Source organism: Onychostruthus taczanowskii, unplaced genomic scaffold (genome assembly GCF_017590055.1).
Source record: "Onychostruthus taczanowskii isolate IOZ18803 unplaced genomic scaffold, ASM1759005v1 scaffold22, whole genome shotgun sequence".
Classification (NCBI taxonomy): Eukaryota; Metazoa; Chordata; class Aves; order Passeriformes; family Passeridae; genus Onychostruthus; species Onychostruthus taczanowskii.
Window position 1 is genome coordinate 9,049,612 of NW_024499462.1, and position 15,258 is coordinate 9,064,869.

The following is a 15,258-nucleotide window of genomic DNA, read 5'->3' on the forward strand; positions in this document are numbered from 1 at the left end:
AGTAGGAAAGAATGGGACAGAGAAAGGGCAGAGAGAACTGACAGAGATTACATACCCTTCAACTTAAACAACTGGGAGCAGAATTACTATGCTCCTGCATGTGGGGCAAAGGGCTTTCAGCTCCCAAAGGAAAACCAATCAGCTCTCTTAGTAAATAGGATTCCTGGTCAGACACCCTTGACAGAGCATAACCACAGGAGACAAAGCTGGTCTCTCTGTTAGTCAGTGCACAGGTACACTGCTGCTAGACCTGAATGTGATGGCTCACTCAGTGCCATAAGACCTGCAAATCAGCAAGAGCCATTTGATTGAGCCTTTATTGATTGAGCCTTTATTACTCCAAATCCTGAGCAAGCTCTGTGAGTGAGCCCAGCCATGAGCCTGTCTCCCCTCCTATGCAAAGTCTTCTACTTCAGATCCCCATCCACCACTGGCTGCCAGAAAGCTCCAGGTACGGAAATACAGGACAACACTACCCAAGAACACAACATAAAAACATAAAAAATTACATGACCCGAAATAGGTGGTTTCTCCATCTTTATTTTTTTTTACTGTCAACAGTGATTATGCACACCTTGCCCTATCCACAAGCAGCCATACTCAGTATATTAAAAACTCATCTGCAATCTGCAATCAATATTCAAAACAAATGGCCTTTTTCATGAGGATAGAGGGGAGTATTGAGCTCTTCACTGTCTTTTGGGAGTGGGATTTTTGTTTATCTGGATATGGGTACAGATAGTTCAATTCTCTACAGTCCCTTTCAATATCAAAAACTGGTTTATTTAGCAAAAAATTAAAAGGCTCAAGCTGTGCACTTTGCATTCAGATAATCCCCCCTCCCAATTTTGTGTTTGTGAGATTGAGAGATCCCTAATTAATAGAATTATCTTGCACTTACATGGCTCATTCCATCGGAGGCTTTATAAATATTTTATTAGGCTCACATTTTGAGAGGCACTAGATATACTATGAGAGAGATTAAGACCATGTTAGTCATTCCTACTTACGAAAAACAGAGCAGAGTCACCTTTGCCCCCTTTGTCCATTGCAGCTTCTTTTTCAAAAGAAAACAAATACTGAGCAATGACCAGCACCTCTATTGGATGTTTTAACATCAAGAAAATACTGTGCAAGATCACATGCTAAACAAACGGAAAAAGAACAAATAAAAAATATGAGCATCACTGAACTGAAAAAACCCCAAGCTGTTCAGTTATGAACTGTAAGGAAACAAAATCTATATTAATGCAGATTTTAATTGATGCTTCTCTCATACACTTTTAGTATAAAGTGTGTGTATAATTCAGTACTGATTGCAGAAAAGGTGAATGCCTGGTAATTGAGCAGCCCTGTTCTGCCGCCTGGATCTTGACACCATGAGTTTTGTGAGGATGATTGCACACCTATATGCATGTGCTGGAGCAAAGGAAGGATACTGCAATCTTGGCTTGTCCATTAGTTTTACGAAAGCGTAAGAAAGGGATTTAACATCTGATCCTCAAGAACTATACACAGAAGCCAGAAGAGCTGAAATAAGAATCATTCCTTAACTCTGCTGATCAGAACTGCAACACTGTCTTCCTTTCGATCTACATAACTGCAGTATATTTATTATATGCCTTGATAAAGCTTTATGTTAAGTAAGGGAACATGCAGCAAATGAAACTCCTTTAGTCATAACCAACTGTTCCACCTCACCCTCCTCTGCTCAGGAGGAAACTGTGACTTGGGGCTGTAAAGGCTGTGATCAGGTCTGACTGCAGATGGGAACAGGGCAGACTAGTGGCAGTATGTCTTCATGCTCATCTCCTGATTGTTGGTGCAGACTTTACCTTCCTTACCCCAGCACCTACACTGCTGTGATGTCAGCTGAGAGCAGTGGAAACAGTATGTTTTACAAAGACTCCACATAATCAGAGGGGTCAGAAGTATTTTTCCTGAAGCTCTCATGAACTGATTTTATGGGATAAAAGTCAAAAGACAAAGGCACAACTGTTTGCTCTTTCTCCAAGGCCATGCTCAGTCATGCAAGGCTCCAGTGTCTCTTTAGATTCGTAATTACAGCTCAACAGAATTATGAAATCAGTTTGCCTAACCAGTTCACTTGCTCTTCTTGGCAAGTGAAACAATCCATTTTCCATTAGTATCTCCCTATTACACCATGCCAGCATGAGATATCTCTGTGTGACTACAGCAACAATGCTGAGGCTTCTTCAGCCCTAGCACTTCAACAGGCATTGCAATGCTACAGGAGCTTTCTTCTCAAATGCCCTCGTGATTTTCAGTCAGTAGTTTCAGTCCTAAATATCTCAACATATCAAGGAGTTAATTTTCTCAAAGCAGTGGCCATACTAGTTCTGTTAGAATACCACTGCACTGTTAGAACAATGTTTCATTATTACAATAATGTTTACATAAACTGGTAATGGATTTTATTGATAAAAATAGGCTTATTTATTCTAGACTTGCTTACCTGTTGTAAGGTAAAAAAAAATCTACTTTCATAATGTGTTTTAGTAGATTAAGTGAAGGACTCAGGCAAAGTGGGGTGTCCACCTAAATACTTCTGTGTTGTAAACCATTTCATAATTTTAGGTACATATCACCTCATGAACAGTTTGGGTCAGTGGTTTTCTTTCATGCAGTTCTTACCTTACCAAGGTGTTTCAAGGACATTAAAGAAGTCTTACATCATCCCTTTACTGGAAAATTATTGTCAATAGTGCATTCTTTAAAGAGAAGTAACACCATCTAAAAGTATAAAATGAGTTGATGGCAAGGGGGAAAAAAAAAAAGCACCAACTCCTCTGATATATGTACTGAATCAACTTAAAAAATTTAATTAAAATAGATACATTTATGAATTTTCTAAATTTCAGAAGAATAAATTCACTGACTTTGAAAAATATCTACAAGTCTTCAGTATACCCTGTTGAACAGAAGCACATTTGTTGGACGTTTTGTTTTGCAATTCCTTTTTTTTTCTCATTTGAGTAATTTACTTACTTACTGAGCTTTTTATAGCACTTTTAATCAACTGATTTAATCTTTATTATTTTAATCTCTTAATCTATGCAGCGATAAAATCTCAAGGTGACTACTTAAAATGATGACTACACAAACTGCTACCACTGTGGAAGATGTAAAATTCTCATGACCTATTCTCACAGGTCCTACCAGCCAGCAAGACATTACTGAGGTTTTTGCAAATCAAAAGGAAAAATGCTTCCCCAGACAGTTTTTCAATTACAAAACTGCCCACAGCACCTGCTGTGTGACCTGCCCATGTACAATGTGTTACCGCACAGATTCAAGGAGGAGTGAACACCACCAGTGATGAGACTTTTCCTTCAGGAGATGATGGCAGAGATCTGCACAGTTGAAGGCTCTTGGTTTTTACAGTACTTTCACCACTACAACTCATTTGAAAACATCTGCTTTTACAAAGGGTATAAAACTTATGTGCAAACTCTAAGCCATACCTCTATGGTTTTGCTGTTGCACACAATAGCAGCAACTCGAGCAGCAAGTGCAAGAAGGAAGATCCAGAAGTGGCAGGACAGAAGCCAGAGATGTCACCAGCTCTGTCTCATTTTCACTGCAGAGCTTGACCCAGCTGCTGACAAAAGGGACTTCCTATGCTCATCTGACACCAAGGTGACATCATGGACTCAACTTACAGATTTCTAGAATTTTCAAACATTCATCCTTATTTATCCAAGGAATTTTAAACCACAGGCCAGATTGATTTGCTGCACAGGAAAGAAAAAAATTATACTAAATCCTACGGGTACTGGAGGTTTTCTGCCTGAGTTTAAAATGTGCACTTTCCATTTTGAAATGGAAATATTAAGCATACTAACACAATTCATATTAAGAGTAATAACACTCCAGCCCTCAAGGACAGGTGCTGCAATAAAGCAGCAGAACTGGGAATGGGCAAAGTGAAGCTGCCACAACTTTACCAACGCACCTCACAACATGATGGGTTGTATTCTACCCACTGGAATCCTGTCAGATAAACAAACCAGCCAAATACTGCAAACAAGAAGGTGCCCTCCTCCCCCTCCCTACCACAAGTGCTTCTAGCAAATTGCCTCTTTGCTCTTTCCCTCGCAGCTTCCCTACCAGGATGCAGGATCTAATGAGCAGGAATGTTGACTGACAAGTCTCTAAATGGACTAGAGGAGCCAGGAAAGCTGGTCTGCTGTCAGTTTTTCCTAAACATACTTTAGTCTAGCAGAGGAATATTCCAACACACTGAGCACAAAAGCAGAAAAATAGATACCAAAAAAATGTAGCTACTAACATGACACTGATGGACCGTTCCACCAATAAACTGCAACACTTGAGGCCCATCAAATGCCTTTTAAGGAAAAGGTCTTTTTCTCCTTTAGCCTTATTATTTCACATTTAACTGCTAAAACCCCTGTAATGCCTATGTAGAATAACAAAAATGTATATTCTAAATAAATGCACTCTTCATGAGAATACTTATAATTTTTAAAGTTCTTCAGAAATGAAATTTTTATGAAACTACTGGGCAGTTTTTTAAACACATGCAAATGAAAAAAATGGGAAGCATTTTTCCTTTTATTAAAATCTTTTCAGTTGTAATTTCATACCAGTCCTTGGTAACCAGTCCAAAATATACTAAAAATGACATGTTTAGGACTGCTTAGCATTTACATGAGTCTGCAACAATAACACTGAAGGGCAGAAGAATTAGTTCAAACACTTCAGCACTTAAAAACAGTTATGTAAATATACAAAGAATTCTATTTTCCTCTGAATTGCAAGCTACCAAAAACCTAGCTGCTGAGTGATGAAAGAAATGGGCTTGCTTGTTTCCAATTTGAGCAAGAAAATATCAACACAAACACACAGCAATTACAACTTTTAGCATATCTCTCTGAATGGATGGGTAGGCACTAAAAAGCATTGCTAGGCAGCAATTCAGCAAGGCTTCTGGAAGGAAAGAGGGGAGAAATGCTAATGGGTTTCTGGAATCAGCTGTGTGATGTGTGTCTCCAATTGCACGGTGATCCTGCACCATTTCAAGATACTGCTCGATGTGCCCTGATGCACCATGACACAAGCAGCAGAACCAGCCTTCTCTGTTCCCACCATGATCTAATACTTTTGACACCAGAGAGCCTTTTCACACTTCTCCTTAACCTGTTACTAACATTTCAGCACAGCTTTAGTACAGAGCCTAACAACTGTACTCAGCACAGCGGGAAGATATGACACACCCTTTCTGAAAGGGGTGGCTTCCTCGAAATTTCAGTATAGAAAGGGGTTTTTTTCATCTACTTCTTTGCAAGAATTTCAGAAGAAACCTACAGAAACCATACAAAACTGACAGCAAACAGAGTAGAGCAAAAGGTAGAAGTCCCGAGATTTGTAACTGCTCCAAGTTTTTCAAGTAGACCCATTAGAGTAAGAGTAGAGAGATGTTACCCAAACCCACTGATTTTCCCTGGCATTTGCTTCCATCACCTAACAAAAGCAATGGGCAGCATCTGGTTGAAGCCACACCTCTGGACTGCTATGAAAAATGCTTTAAGAAACCCAGTCAATTCTTTACTGGGATTTTCTACGCAGTAGGAGCCAAGCTGGCTCCTTCAGAAGGCTGTGCCTGGGCAGCAGACAGCAAGGAAGCTCTCAAATTCAGCTCCATGGCCTCCTGAACCAGCTCCTGCTGCCCCACACCTTCATGGCCATTGTGCCAGAGCCACCTGAGCCATGAGCCCTCAGCAGATAAACAGATTATTACTGCAGCCTCAAATATGGCAAGGAATTCTCAGGGACCACCAGACCTTTGCTCTGCACAAAAGTAATTTTGTGGTTTTGTTTGTATGGACAAAGACTTAAAGAAAAAAGCCCGTGCCCTGAATATCCAGCTTCCTCCAGTGTACCCTGAAGAGTTTCCTGTGTCATGACAAACTAATTGCATGTGTTAAGGAAAGCCTGTTACTTTGGCTTTTTCCACTGTACATCAAAAAAGCTATGTTTGATTTTAAAGCACACACACTTACAAATACTAAGGGAATCAGCTACAAAGAGACCACACAAGCTGTTCCAGCCTTCCACAGAAGTCTGGGGTTTTTTTAAGCATAAATACACAGCCACCTCTTCAGTTTGCCCTTTCATCTATTCTGAAACACTTCTTAGCACACACTTCATTTCCTAACTAGCTGATCATATACAAGTTTTAGGTTTGTAGCTTTAGAGCATTAAAAAAGATGAAGGTAAAACACAACCTTGATCCTGGAACAGAAGTCAGCAAGGATATTGTGGGTGTCTCACAAGTCACAGAGCTGGGAAGAAAGAAGCCTGTCCTGACCCTGTGCTGAAACCTGATCTAGTTAAAGAGGCACATGGATTACCATTTATAGCATTTCTCAGGGGCTGGAGTGAGGGGCAAGGAGGGCGGCAGACAGCTCTCAGTCTGGCTGCAGGAGCCTCTGGCTGCCAGCAGGGTTATAAAACTTGCAGATGCTGGGCGCCAGGGAAGGATGGTATTCCTCCCCCTGTTGCAGTGCACCTTCCACACCACTGCTGTTAACCACCCCAAAAGAACATGTGTGCTCAGGGGAACAGCAGCACTGTTTGTTCACAGTCTGGGAAAAGGGGATAACAGATGAGACCAGAAGAAAAGGCAGACACATTTTTGTCTGACCCTGAGGTTAATCCCCAGAATAGGTGAAGATACATTTACATGGCCATGCAAGGTAGTGCTTTGCTCCCAAACTCAACATGAACAGAGCAGTGTGCAGTCCAGCTCTCAGTGGGTGAACTGGAAATTACTCCTTCTAGTATTAGCCAGCTAATGGTCTGTCTCAAAGAACAAGGTAAACGTTCTCAAGCTGGATATTTATGACCCTGTGACAGAGAGTTGAGTGTCTTCCAAAAAGGCAGTTAGCTTCTGTCTCTTTCTCCACTACAGCAAAGATAACAGCACAAGATTTTGGAACTATGAAAAAGCAAACAGCAGCTTTGATGCCACTTTCTCCAACAAAACAAATTATTTTTAATAACCCCAAAAAACCAGTCACTACTCTCCAACAAAACTAGAAAGTAGTGCCATTTGCGCACACACACACACACAAAAAAAAAGCGCTTTCTGAGACATATTTTTGGTGTTCAGCCGCTGTCTTAATTAACTACAGCTTGTCAAGAGCTGAAAAAAAGAGTTTTCTCCTTCTCTCCGTCTCTTCTTTTTTTTTGGGCCTAAACAGCATGGGGGAACCATGAATTAACAAGCATTCCCAAGCAGGATAGCTCCTTTTCAGGCATCCTCTGAACTCTGACACAAGCATGCTCCTGGTCTAACAGAAAGCCCCAAGCTTTCTTCCAGGATCAAAGAAAACAGAGTGCTACACAAATTATGGGCAGCCTGACCTTCCTCTTCCTCCCTTCCCCCTGGCCTTCATCACTGAAGAAATATCCAAGCTGCATATGCAAAACAGCACTACATATAAATGAAGTTAGTGGTTTAACTGACAGAGTACCCATTACATAGGCAAAATTATCTCTTTAAAACTTTCAGAAGTGTAATTTGATATTCTCTTATCTAATTAAAATAATATAAATTATGTACAGAAACTGACAGCTCTAGAAAAAGGAGCTGAGCAGCATCCTCCATTTGTCTCCACTTGATGTAAAGGTCTGTTCTTACAGCTAGAAGGTTAAATTGTTCTGCAGTTTAACCTTCATTCTTCATCCTATGGGCTAGGATGGCCAAAAAGGACACCAATTTGTACCAGTCAAGGGCATGTTTTTTCTGAACCAGATAGCCGTTCATAAGAAACTGGGATGAAATCCTCAAATTCATATTTTCCTCAGGCCTCTGAAGGGCCATTAGATGCATTAACTTTCACTGCAGAGTGATGAAAGAGGCACACCACAGAGCGAGGATGGATTACGACCAGCAATTCTGCAGGAAAAGGTTCCTATTTCTGCTCCTTGACCTATGAACCAGCTTTGTTTGATTCATTCTGAAACCCTCTCTTATAAAGGAAATATGGAGAGAAAAATCATCTGGTTTAGGTGTAAGGTGTAATCTTTTTCTGCATCACCCAAAGCATGCCAGTCTTGCAAAACCCCACATATTCCTGCATTACAACACATTCTAGAAAATATAAACTTCCACTAATAGCTAGGCAAAGCTATAATAATGTAATGATGGAGGACTGATGAAACTAAGAGAAGATAAACACATTCTTATAGAATCAAAGAATATATCAAGTTGGAAGGGACATCTAAGTAATAATAAGTCCAACTTCGTGCTCCTTAGAAGACTACCTAAAATTAAATCATATGACTAAGGGCATCATCTGAACTTTCCTTGAATTCTGACAGGCTTGGTGTTGTAACCACTTCCATAGGTAGCCTTTTCCAGTGACTGACCATCCTCTAAATGAAGAGCCTTTTCCTAATGGCCAGGTTGAACTTCCCCGACACAGTGTCACTGCATTGTCCTGTGTCCCATTGCTGCTCACCACAGAGAGATCAGCACTTCCCCTTGGCTGCTTTGCTTGAGGAAGTTGTTGAGAGCTACTCATCCAGTACCACCCCCACACTTATCTTTTATCAGTTCCTTGGATTTAGGGTGCCTGTGTCTACAACACAAATCTATGAACACAGAAATGCTGTGCCACCTCAAGAAGCAATATGCATATGTCCTAGAGCACAAAGTAGGCAGGCAGGTTTTTAACTTAGCTAACACAAATAAAAAACTACAACAGCAGGACTCTGCTGTGACCCAGTCTGACAAACAAAACTGCCCAGACAACAGTGAAAAATTATTTAGGAACATTATTTCATGGAATAACAAGTTTCTGTTTTTCCAGTGTAATTCAGAAAATTTCAACCAGTCTGAAGAGATGAACTTTGGAGCTCACCTCCTGGATCCAGATGGGATCTTGAAAATATCTCTTTGCAACTTGCATTTATGCACCTGTTTGCTGCATGCATGCACTGACTTAGAGATAAATACAGGAAATACCAACATAAAAACCATTCTCTTGCTCACCTCCTCTAAATGGACTATTGCTATGAAAATTCTGTTAGGATTGTTGCATGTGGATAAGAACATACATAAAAGGAGAATACACACTGCCTGCAACCCTAGAGAGCAAAGTTCACTGAGGGTAAAACAGGGAAACACAGTCTCTGCATCCTTGCCATTGCTCAGTTATAAAAGCATTTGCAAGCACAGTTACAGTGGTGAAATCTGTAAATGAGACATAATTCACTGAAAGGCAGTGGCATGTGAAGAGCCCTTCATCTTCACAAACAGATGCTTCTGAAAATTTTACCTTGCAATCAGAAGTTTTTGCAATCTCCATGCAAACTGATTAAGCAGCACTCTGAGCACTTGGAGGCATGCCAACCATCCAAGTTCTGAGTCTCCAGGCAGTGCAGGTCTAGGTCAGCTACTGGATTAAAATCAAAACTGGCCCATTGGAATTGTGGATTACTGTGCTCAGAGCACTAGAATGACAGCTGCCTGCTGTGACCCTCCGGGGCTGAGCTGGCAGGACGAGCACCACTCTGCTTCCAGCTGAGACAGATTTGTTCAGTCTCCAGGCTAAAGAATTCTTAGAAAGGTGTACGGGAAAGTTTGGCTTTTGAGGTTAATACACCAGCTCTCACGGCAGATACTCTCTTCAATGAGACTAGTGTGCCTCATTCCTTCCCTCTGAAGGGCAAGGACACTCATCAAGCAACAGCTAACTGTAATATGCAGCACCTGCCACACAACACCCAGCCCTCACTTAGCAGCAGTGAGCTCCACCTTCACTTACCTGTTTTATGCACTGCAGCCGGTCATTGGTCTGCTGTATGTGCCTGTCCATAGAATTCATTTTGATTGTCTCCACTTTCTTCTACCTGAAAGCCATTAAAATCCCTCGATCTGCAAGACAAGAAGGACAATAAACATCACTGAACATGGTCCATATACTTCCACTACCTGAACAATTGAGCAGAGCTGCTTACAGGAAACCCCTGAACACGCTGTGAGATAAAATAATAATAAATCCCAATAACAATGACAGCCTAGCTTTTGCAAGGGCAAGGGCATGGGGATTCTTCCTAATCTTCATCTAAGATAAAATACCTCCCATAAATATTAAATGAATCAGATACAAGAGAGTATTACATGGCCAAAATTAGCATAAAATGTGTATCCAGAAGAATCTGGATTTCTGGATTGAAAATAAAAGCAACGGGTACATTTTGGACTCTCCTCCAACTAGCAAATCTATTTCATGAGCCCTTGAAATAGCCAAGATGACTCTTACAGGAAACCCCTGAGCACACTGTGAGATAAAATAATAATAATCCCAATAACAATGACAGCCTAGCTTTTGCAAGGGCAAGGGCATGGGGATTCTTCCTAATCTTCATCTAAGATAAAATACCTCCCATAAATATTAAATGAATCAGATACAAGAGAGTATTACATGGCCAAAATTAGCATAAAATGTGTATCCAGAAGAATCTGGATTTCTGGATTGAAAATAAAAGCAACGGGTACATTTTGGACTCTCCTCCAACTAGCAAATCTATTTCATGAGCCCTTGAAATAGCCAAGATGACAGGGCAGGAAGGACTGGGATCCACAACACAGCCCAGACTTCAAGAATGACACATCCGGATGCACAACCAGATGTCCAGATGCACAACCTAGAATAAATATATGGAATAGGCCTAATCTTCAGAGCAAAGGGCTGCAGAGTTCCTGCCTTCTAGAAAACTTGTGTTCATTCAGGTATCTGTAGCTGAACAAACTACTTGTGACTTCTGGAAAAACATGGCCTGTGGTCTTTAGGTCCATCTCTTAACAAACAGTGTAATTTAAGGCAAATTAAACCTTCCTGTAACTTTTTAAAAAAATCTAGAAAATAAAAATTAAGGGTCAGAGTAGTGTTTGGAGTTCACGAACAATGAGTGGGCACAGAAATATATACTCAAATGCTCTATTCACACCAAACTTTATAGTAGCACAAGCAAGGTCCCAGTCTTGCAAGAAACCTCTCCCTCATGAACCTCTTCAGTGGCACTGAGTGGTTTGTTGTTCAGAGCACTGTTCATGACAAAACTGTTTCCCACTCCCTCTACACACAAGAGAGAGAGAACAAATTTTTCAGATACTACCAGAGAAGCTGGCAGTCCACCACTTCTGGTGCACAACTCAAGATCTCTTCAGTTAAACAATTCCAGCACCATCCATACTCAAACTCCTTAAGGGGAAGAATGTTCCCTGTGGTGGTAGTATCTGAAAAATTTGTATCTGAAAAGTTGTGCACTTCTGGTGCACAACTCAAGATCTCTTCAGTTAAACAATTCCAGCACCATCCATACTCAAACTCCTTAAGGGGAAGAATGTTCCCTGTGGTGGGAACCTTGGTTACACAGCCCTCACAACGAGACAGACCCCAGAGCACAGATCTGCAGGCATCCCACATACCCAAACTGCTGGAGGTTTCTGTACCTAGCTGATAATGTTCTTTCACGGCTCCTGCTGGATTAGACTCAGGGGAAGAAATCTTTTCTGCTAGACAACTAAATGAGGTCTTAGAACAGCAGCTCAAGCTCCTCACCTCCCAGCTCTAGACACAAGAGGGTTCAATAAGCATTCCTGTCAATAAATTAAAATACTTATGAAACAGAAGAACCAGTTTCACATACAAGTATTATCTTCTGATTATGCCACTGCCTTCTCAATAGCAAGTACCATCCAAAGGTCCTCTAGTAAATGTAAATTGATATATTTTATTAAAAGCCAGTTACACAGTCTTATCTGCCTGTAGGACCCCCAAACAGACCTCAGGAGTCATGAAGTTTAATCTCTCAGTGGACAGCAGAGGTATTTATCAAGAGATAAGCTAGCCTAGACATGACAGCACTTCACCAGTAATCCATCTTACAAGCTAGGACACATTATCTACATTTTAATTGAACATCAGCACAGATGGAGAAAGGCACACTGAAAACAAAAACAAATACATATACCAGCACACAGATACCTGTTGAAAATTTTGAAGATATGCAAACTGATACACCTTTTTCTTTTGAGAAAGTCATGACATTTTTGAATTACACAATTTCATGTGTACACATGTAATGCCACTCCAGTTCACTGCCTTACAGTTAACCATAAACAAAATCAAAGGTTGCTATCAGCTACCTCAGCCACAGCTTACTACAGTACTTGTCCAAACTGCCATTTCTCCCACGTGGCATAGCTTCTCTGGAAAAGCAGAAGGGCAGAAGACACAAAAGTAACTCACCTAACTGAGCAGGAACGCAACGAGGCCCTTGGAGGCAGGACTGTGAGTGCAATCCCCTACTCTGCTACACAGACAGGGCACACAAATTCTGTAACAAACCGATCAAATTCAGTCTCCAAAATAGTTCTGGTTTTAAAATCCAGTGGCTCTCATAGAAAAGCTCTCTCTAGCTCTCACCCTTCCCCTAGTGGGCTAGAAGAATTTTCACTTCCACGCTCATTCCACTTGTTCTCACATCATTAGCTCTATGGCTGAGTCTTTGCCCTGCCAGGCTCCCTGTGCCTCTTCTCCCTCACAGCATGGATGGACCATCACCCGCCAGCCCTTTCTGCTGACAGCTTGCTACTTTCACAGCCCAATCTCATTCATTCTCTCCTGGTCGAGAGAAGGCCCTCAAGCCCACTAACTCCCCTGGACAGTAAACATTTGTTGCATGAACCAAACAGCCAAAATTGTACACGTGAAGTCCCATCACACACAATGACACACTTTGTATTTGAAATGCCCTGTCTCACCACCGCAAGACTCATCTTTATCTTTCTCTCAGACACATCATAAGAGCATCAAATAGAGTAATTTTTTTTCAGTGAGCATACTGGCTCTAAGTAATTTCTGCTATAAAAAAAAGCAGAGCTTATTAGTGGGAAACCATTATTATCTGGAAATTACTCTTTCATGGGCCTCAGCAAGAATTAAAAGATTAAACATGGAAAGTGAAAATTATCATAGAGATCAGAATTCCACCCCAGAAGAATAAGCATTTTGACACCAGACCATTTTGGCTGGAAGAAAAATAACAGTAGAATTAAATTTCCAGTAACTATACCTACTACATGGGTATTGCTGTACTCTGGCCTCATTCTCCACATGCACATCCATGTCCTGAAATTTTAAAAACTGCCCTTTCTGTCGATCTCATCCTATTTTAAAAGCAGCAGCAAGATCACCTTAGTCGAAAAATAACAGTACTTAAGATACAGAAAGGCCGTCAGGGCTGAATAAGAACAGACTTCTACTCGGTTAAGTGCTGTGCACTTATCAGGTCACAAGTGAAAACGACTTTGCAGGGTCCCTGGCTGGCCTGCGGTGTCCCTGCATTAGACAGCACGCTGAGATTCAGGCCTGCGAGCAGCTCAAGAGACAGCAGGGGATGTTGCTGATCAGGATTAAGGGTACTGGCAGAGGAGGATAGAGAAGGGAATTTTTCCTGGTGCTTTGTAACAAATCCCCTCTGTTTGGTGCACACGTTAGCCAGAAGGGTTGTATACTACTGCTTTACATGCTAACCCCATCCAAAAGGATAAACAAAAAAAGAATAAGTGTTCCCAGCACCTTCTGGTAATTCAACAATAAAAAGCCCCATTCTTCTTTCTTTTCTGAGGCGAAGACCCAGTCTCCCTATCTTAACAAAAAAAAAAAAAAAAAAAAAGGCAAATTATTTTTCATTTTTCCCTCCCTCTAGCATTGAGAGTTTATAGCCCTAGGCAGTAATTAAAGAGGCCTCATCTACATATTTATGATGTCTCAAAAATGGAGAATGCATTTTTTTAAAGGAACAGATGTATCGACCTGTTAGCCTTTTTTTTTTTAACCCTAAACATACTGAATCTTTTAAACCATTACCACAAAACCTTCTTCCACATTGAGAAACAAATGAAATTTTTCAGTAGCTCTATGAAAGAGAATTTTATGAGATTCTGCTACACCCTGTGTTGGGTGACAGTTCAGGTGAGGAGACTGCAATTATTATATCAGAAACTGGACTTCCAAGCAACACAATTAAGTAAAATGTGGTCCCCACCAGTTCCTAAGGCAGCCTGAACAGCCTCCTAGAGAGGGGGAAAAAAAATTAAGCCAGACATTTCACCACTGCTTCAAACATGCCTAAAACCATTCAGCATTTGAAAGTTAGTGTGGATTCAGTTCTGCTCTGGGGTGAGCTCTCCTCATGGCCAGAACTGCCATCCACAGTTAGAACGCTGCCCCCGTGGGGCCAAGGGACCAGGGAAATCTGCTGCCCTGCGGCCAAGGGAGACCTGAACCATCACTGGAACAGACCCAGCCTTCTCCCCGAGTTTAGAGAGACTTCACATGGTGCTTCTGCTCTTGTTCTCACTGGCTTCCTTCCCTCACTGCTTGGCAGAGCTGGAGCTCACTGGAGACATCAGCTGCTGCCCAGCCCCAAGCACTGGTACCCACCCCCTTGCTGCAGCAACAGGGCGCCATTCCTCCAGAAACAAGTTTTTAGCAAATAATCTTTCCACCAGAAATCCATTCTGAGGGTAGAGGAGGAAAGGCAGCCCTTTCCAGGCAGCAGGGAGGCTGCTGTGAGCAGCGCTCGAGGCCAGCAGCACAGCGTCACGCCAGGTCTCCATTTCCACAGGGGACCAGCCACCCTGCGGTGGCTGCAGCAGACAAGATCTAATTTGGAGGCACTTCGGACCACTCAAGGCAAGAAGACCATAAATTAAAAGGCACAGGAAATACCTTTATCGGTTAAGAAATTTTAACAGTAGGTGAGAAAGGAAAATGAAGATCAGTTCCTTAAACAGGGATTCAGCACAGCAGCTCTAAATATCCCTGCCCCCTGCCGCCACAGCACACAAGTTGGTTAATGCTGTTTATTCAATCAGCTAAAAACTAATAATTTCCTTCAAGTCCCCGCCATGCTGAGGGTCCTACGAGAGGGCAGGCAGTCTGTATCTACGAAGTGACTTTGATGGAGCAACAAGCCGGGCAGGAGCGAGGGCGGGAGCGGCTGCGGCGGAGCGCGGCCGGGGGCAGGTGCCGCCGCGGCCCGCCAGGGGGCGCCGCCGGGCCGCGCCACCGCCCGCCGCGGGGACCGGGGGGGACCGGGACAGCCCGGGGGGGACCAGGGGGAACAGGGACAGTCCGGGGGGGACCAGGGGGGACCGGGACAGCTCTGGGGGCACAGGGACAGCCGCGGGGG

The 15,258-nt window shown here is 42.2% G+C and overlaps 1 protein-coding gene across 6 annotated transcripts in view; it reads right to left on the reverse strand.

Annotated features, from left to right (window-relative positions):
- ZMIZ1 (zinc finger MIZ-type containing 1) overlaps positions 1-15,258 on the reverse strand; it is a 340,912-nt gene that overhangs the window by 146,671 nt on the left and 178,983 nt on the right. For all 6 annotated transcript variants that reach the window (XM_041404841.1, XM_041404846.1, XM_041404842.1 and 3 more), the window contains one exon: positions 9,819-9,928. In XM_041404841.1, coding sequence (XP_041260775.1) covers positions 9,819-9,878 — 60 coding nt within the window. In that variant the 5' untranslated portion in view covers positions 9,879-9,928. The remainder of the gene's footprint in view (positions 1-9,818; positions 9,929-15,258) is intronic.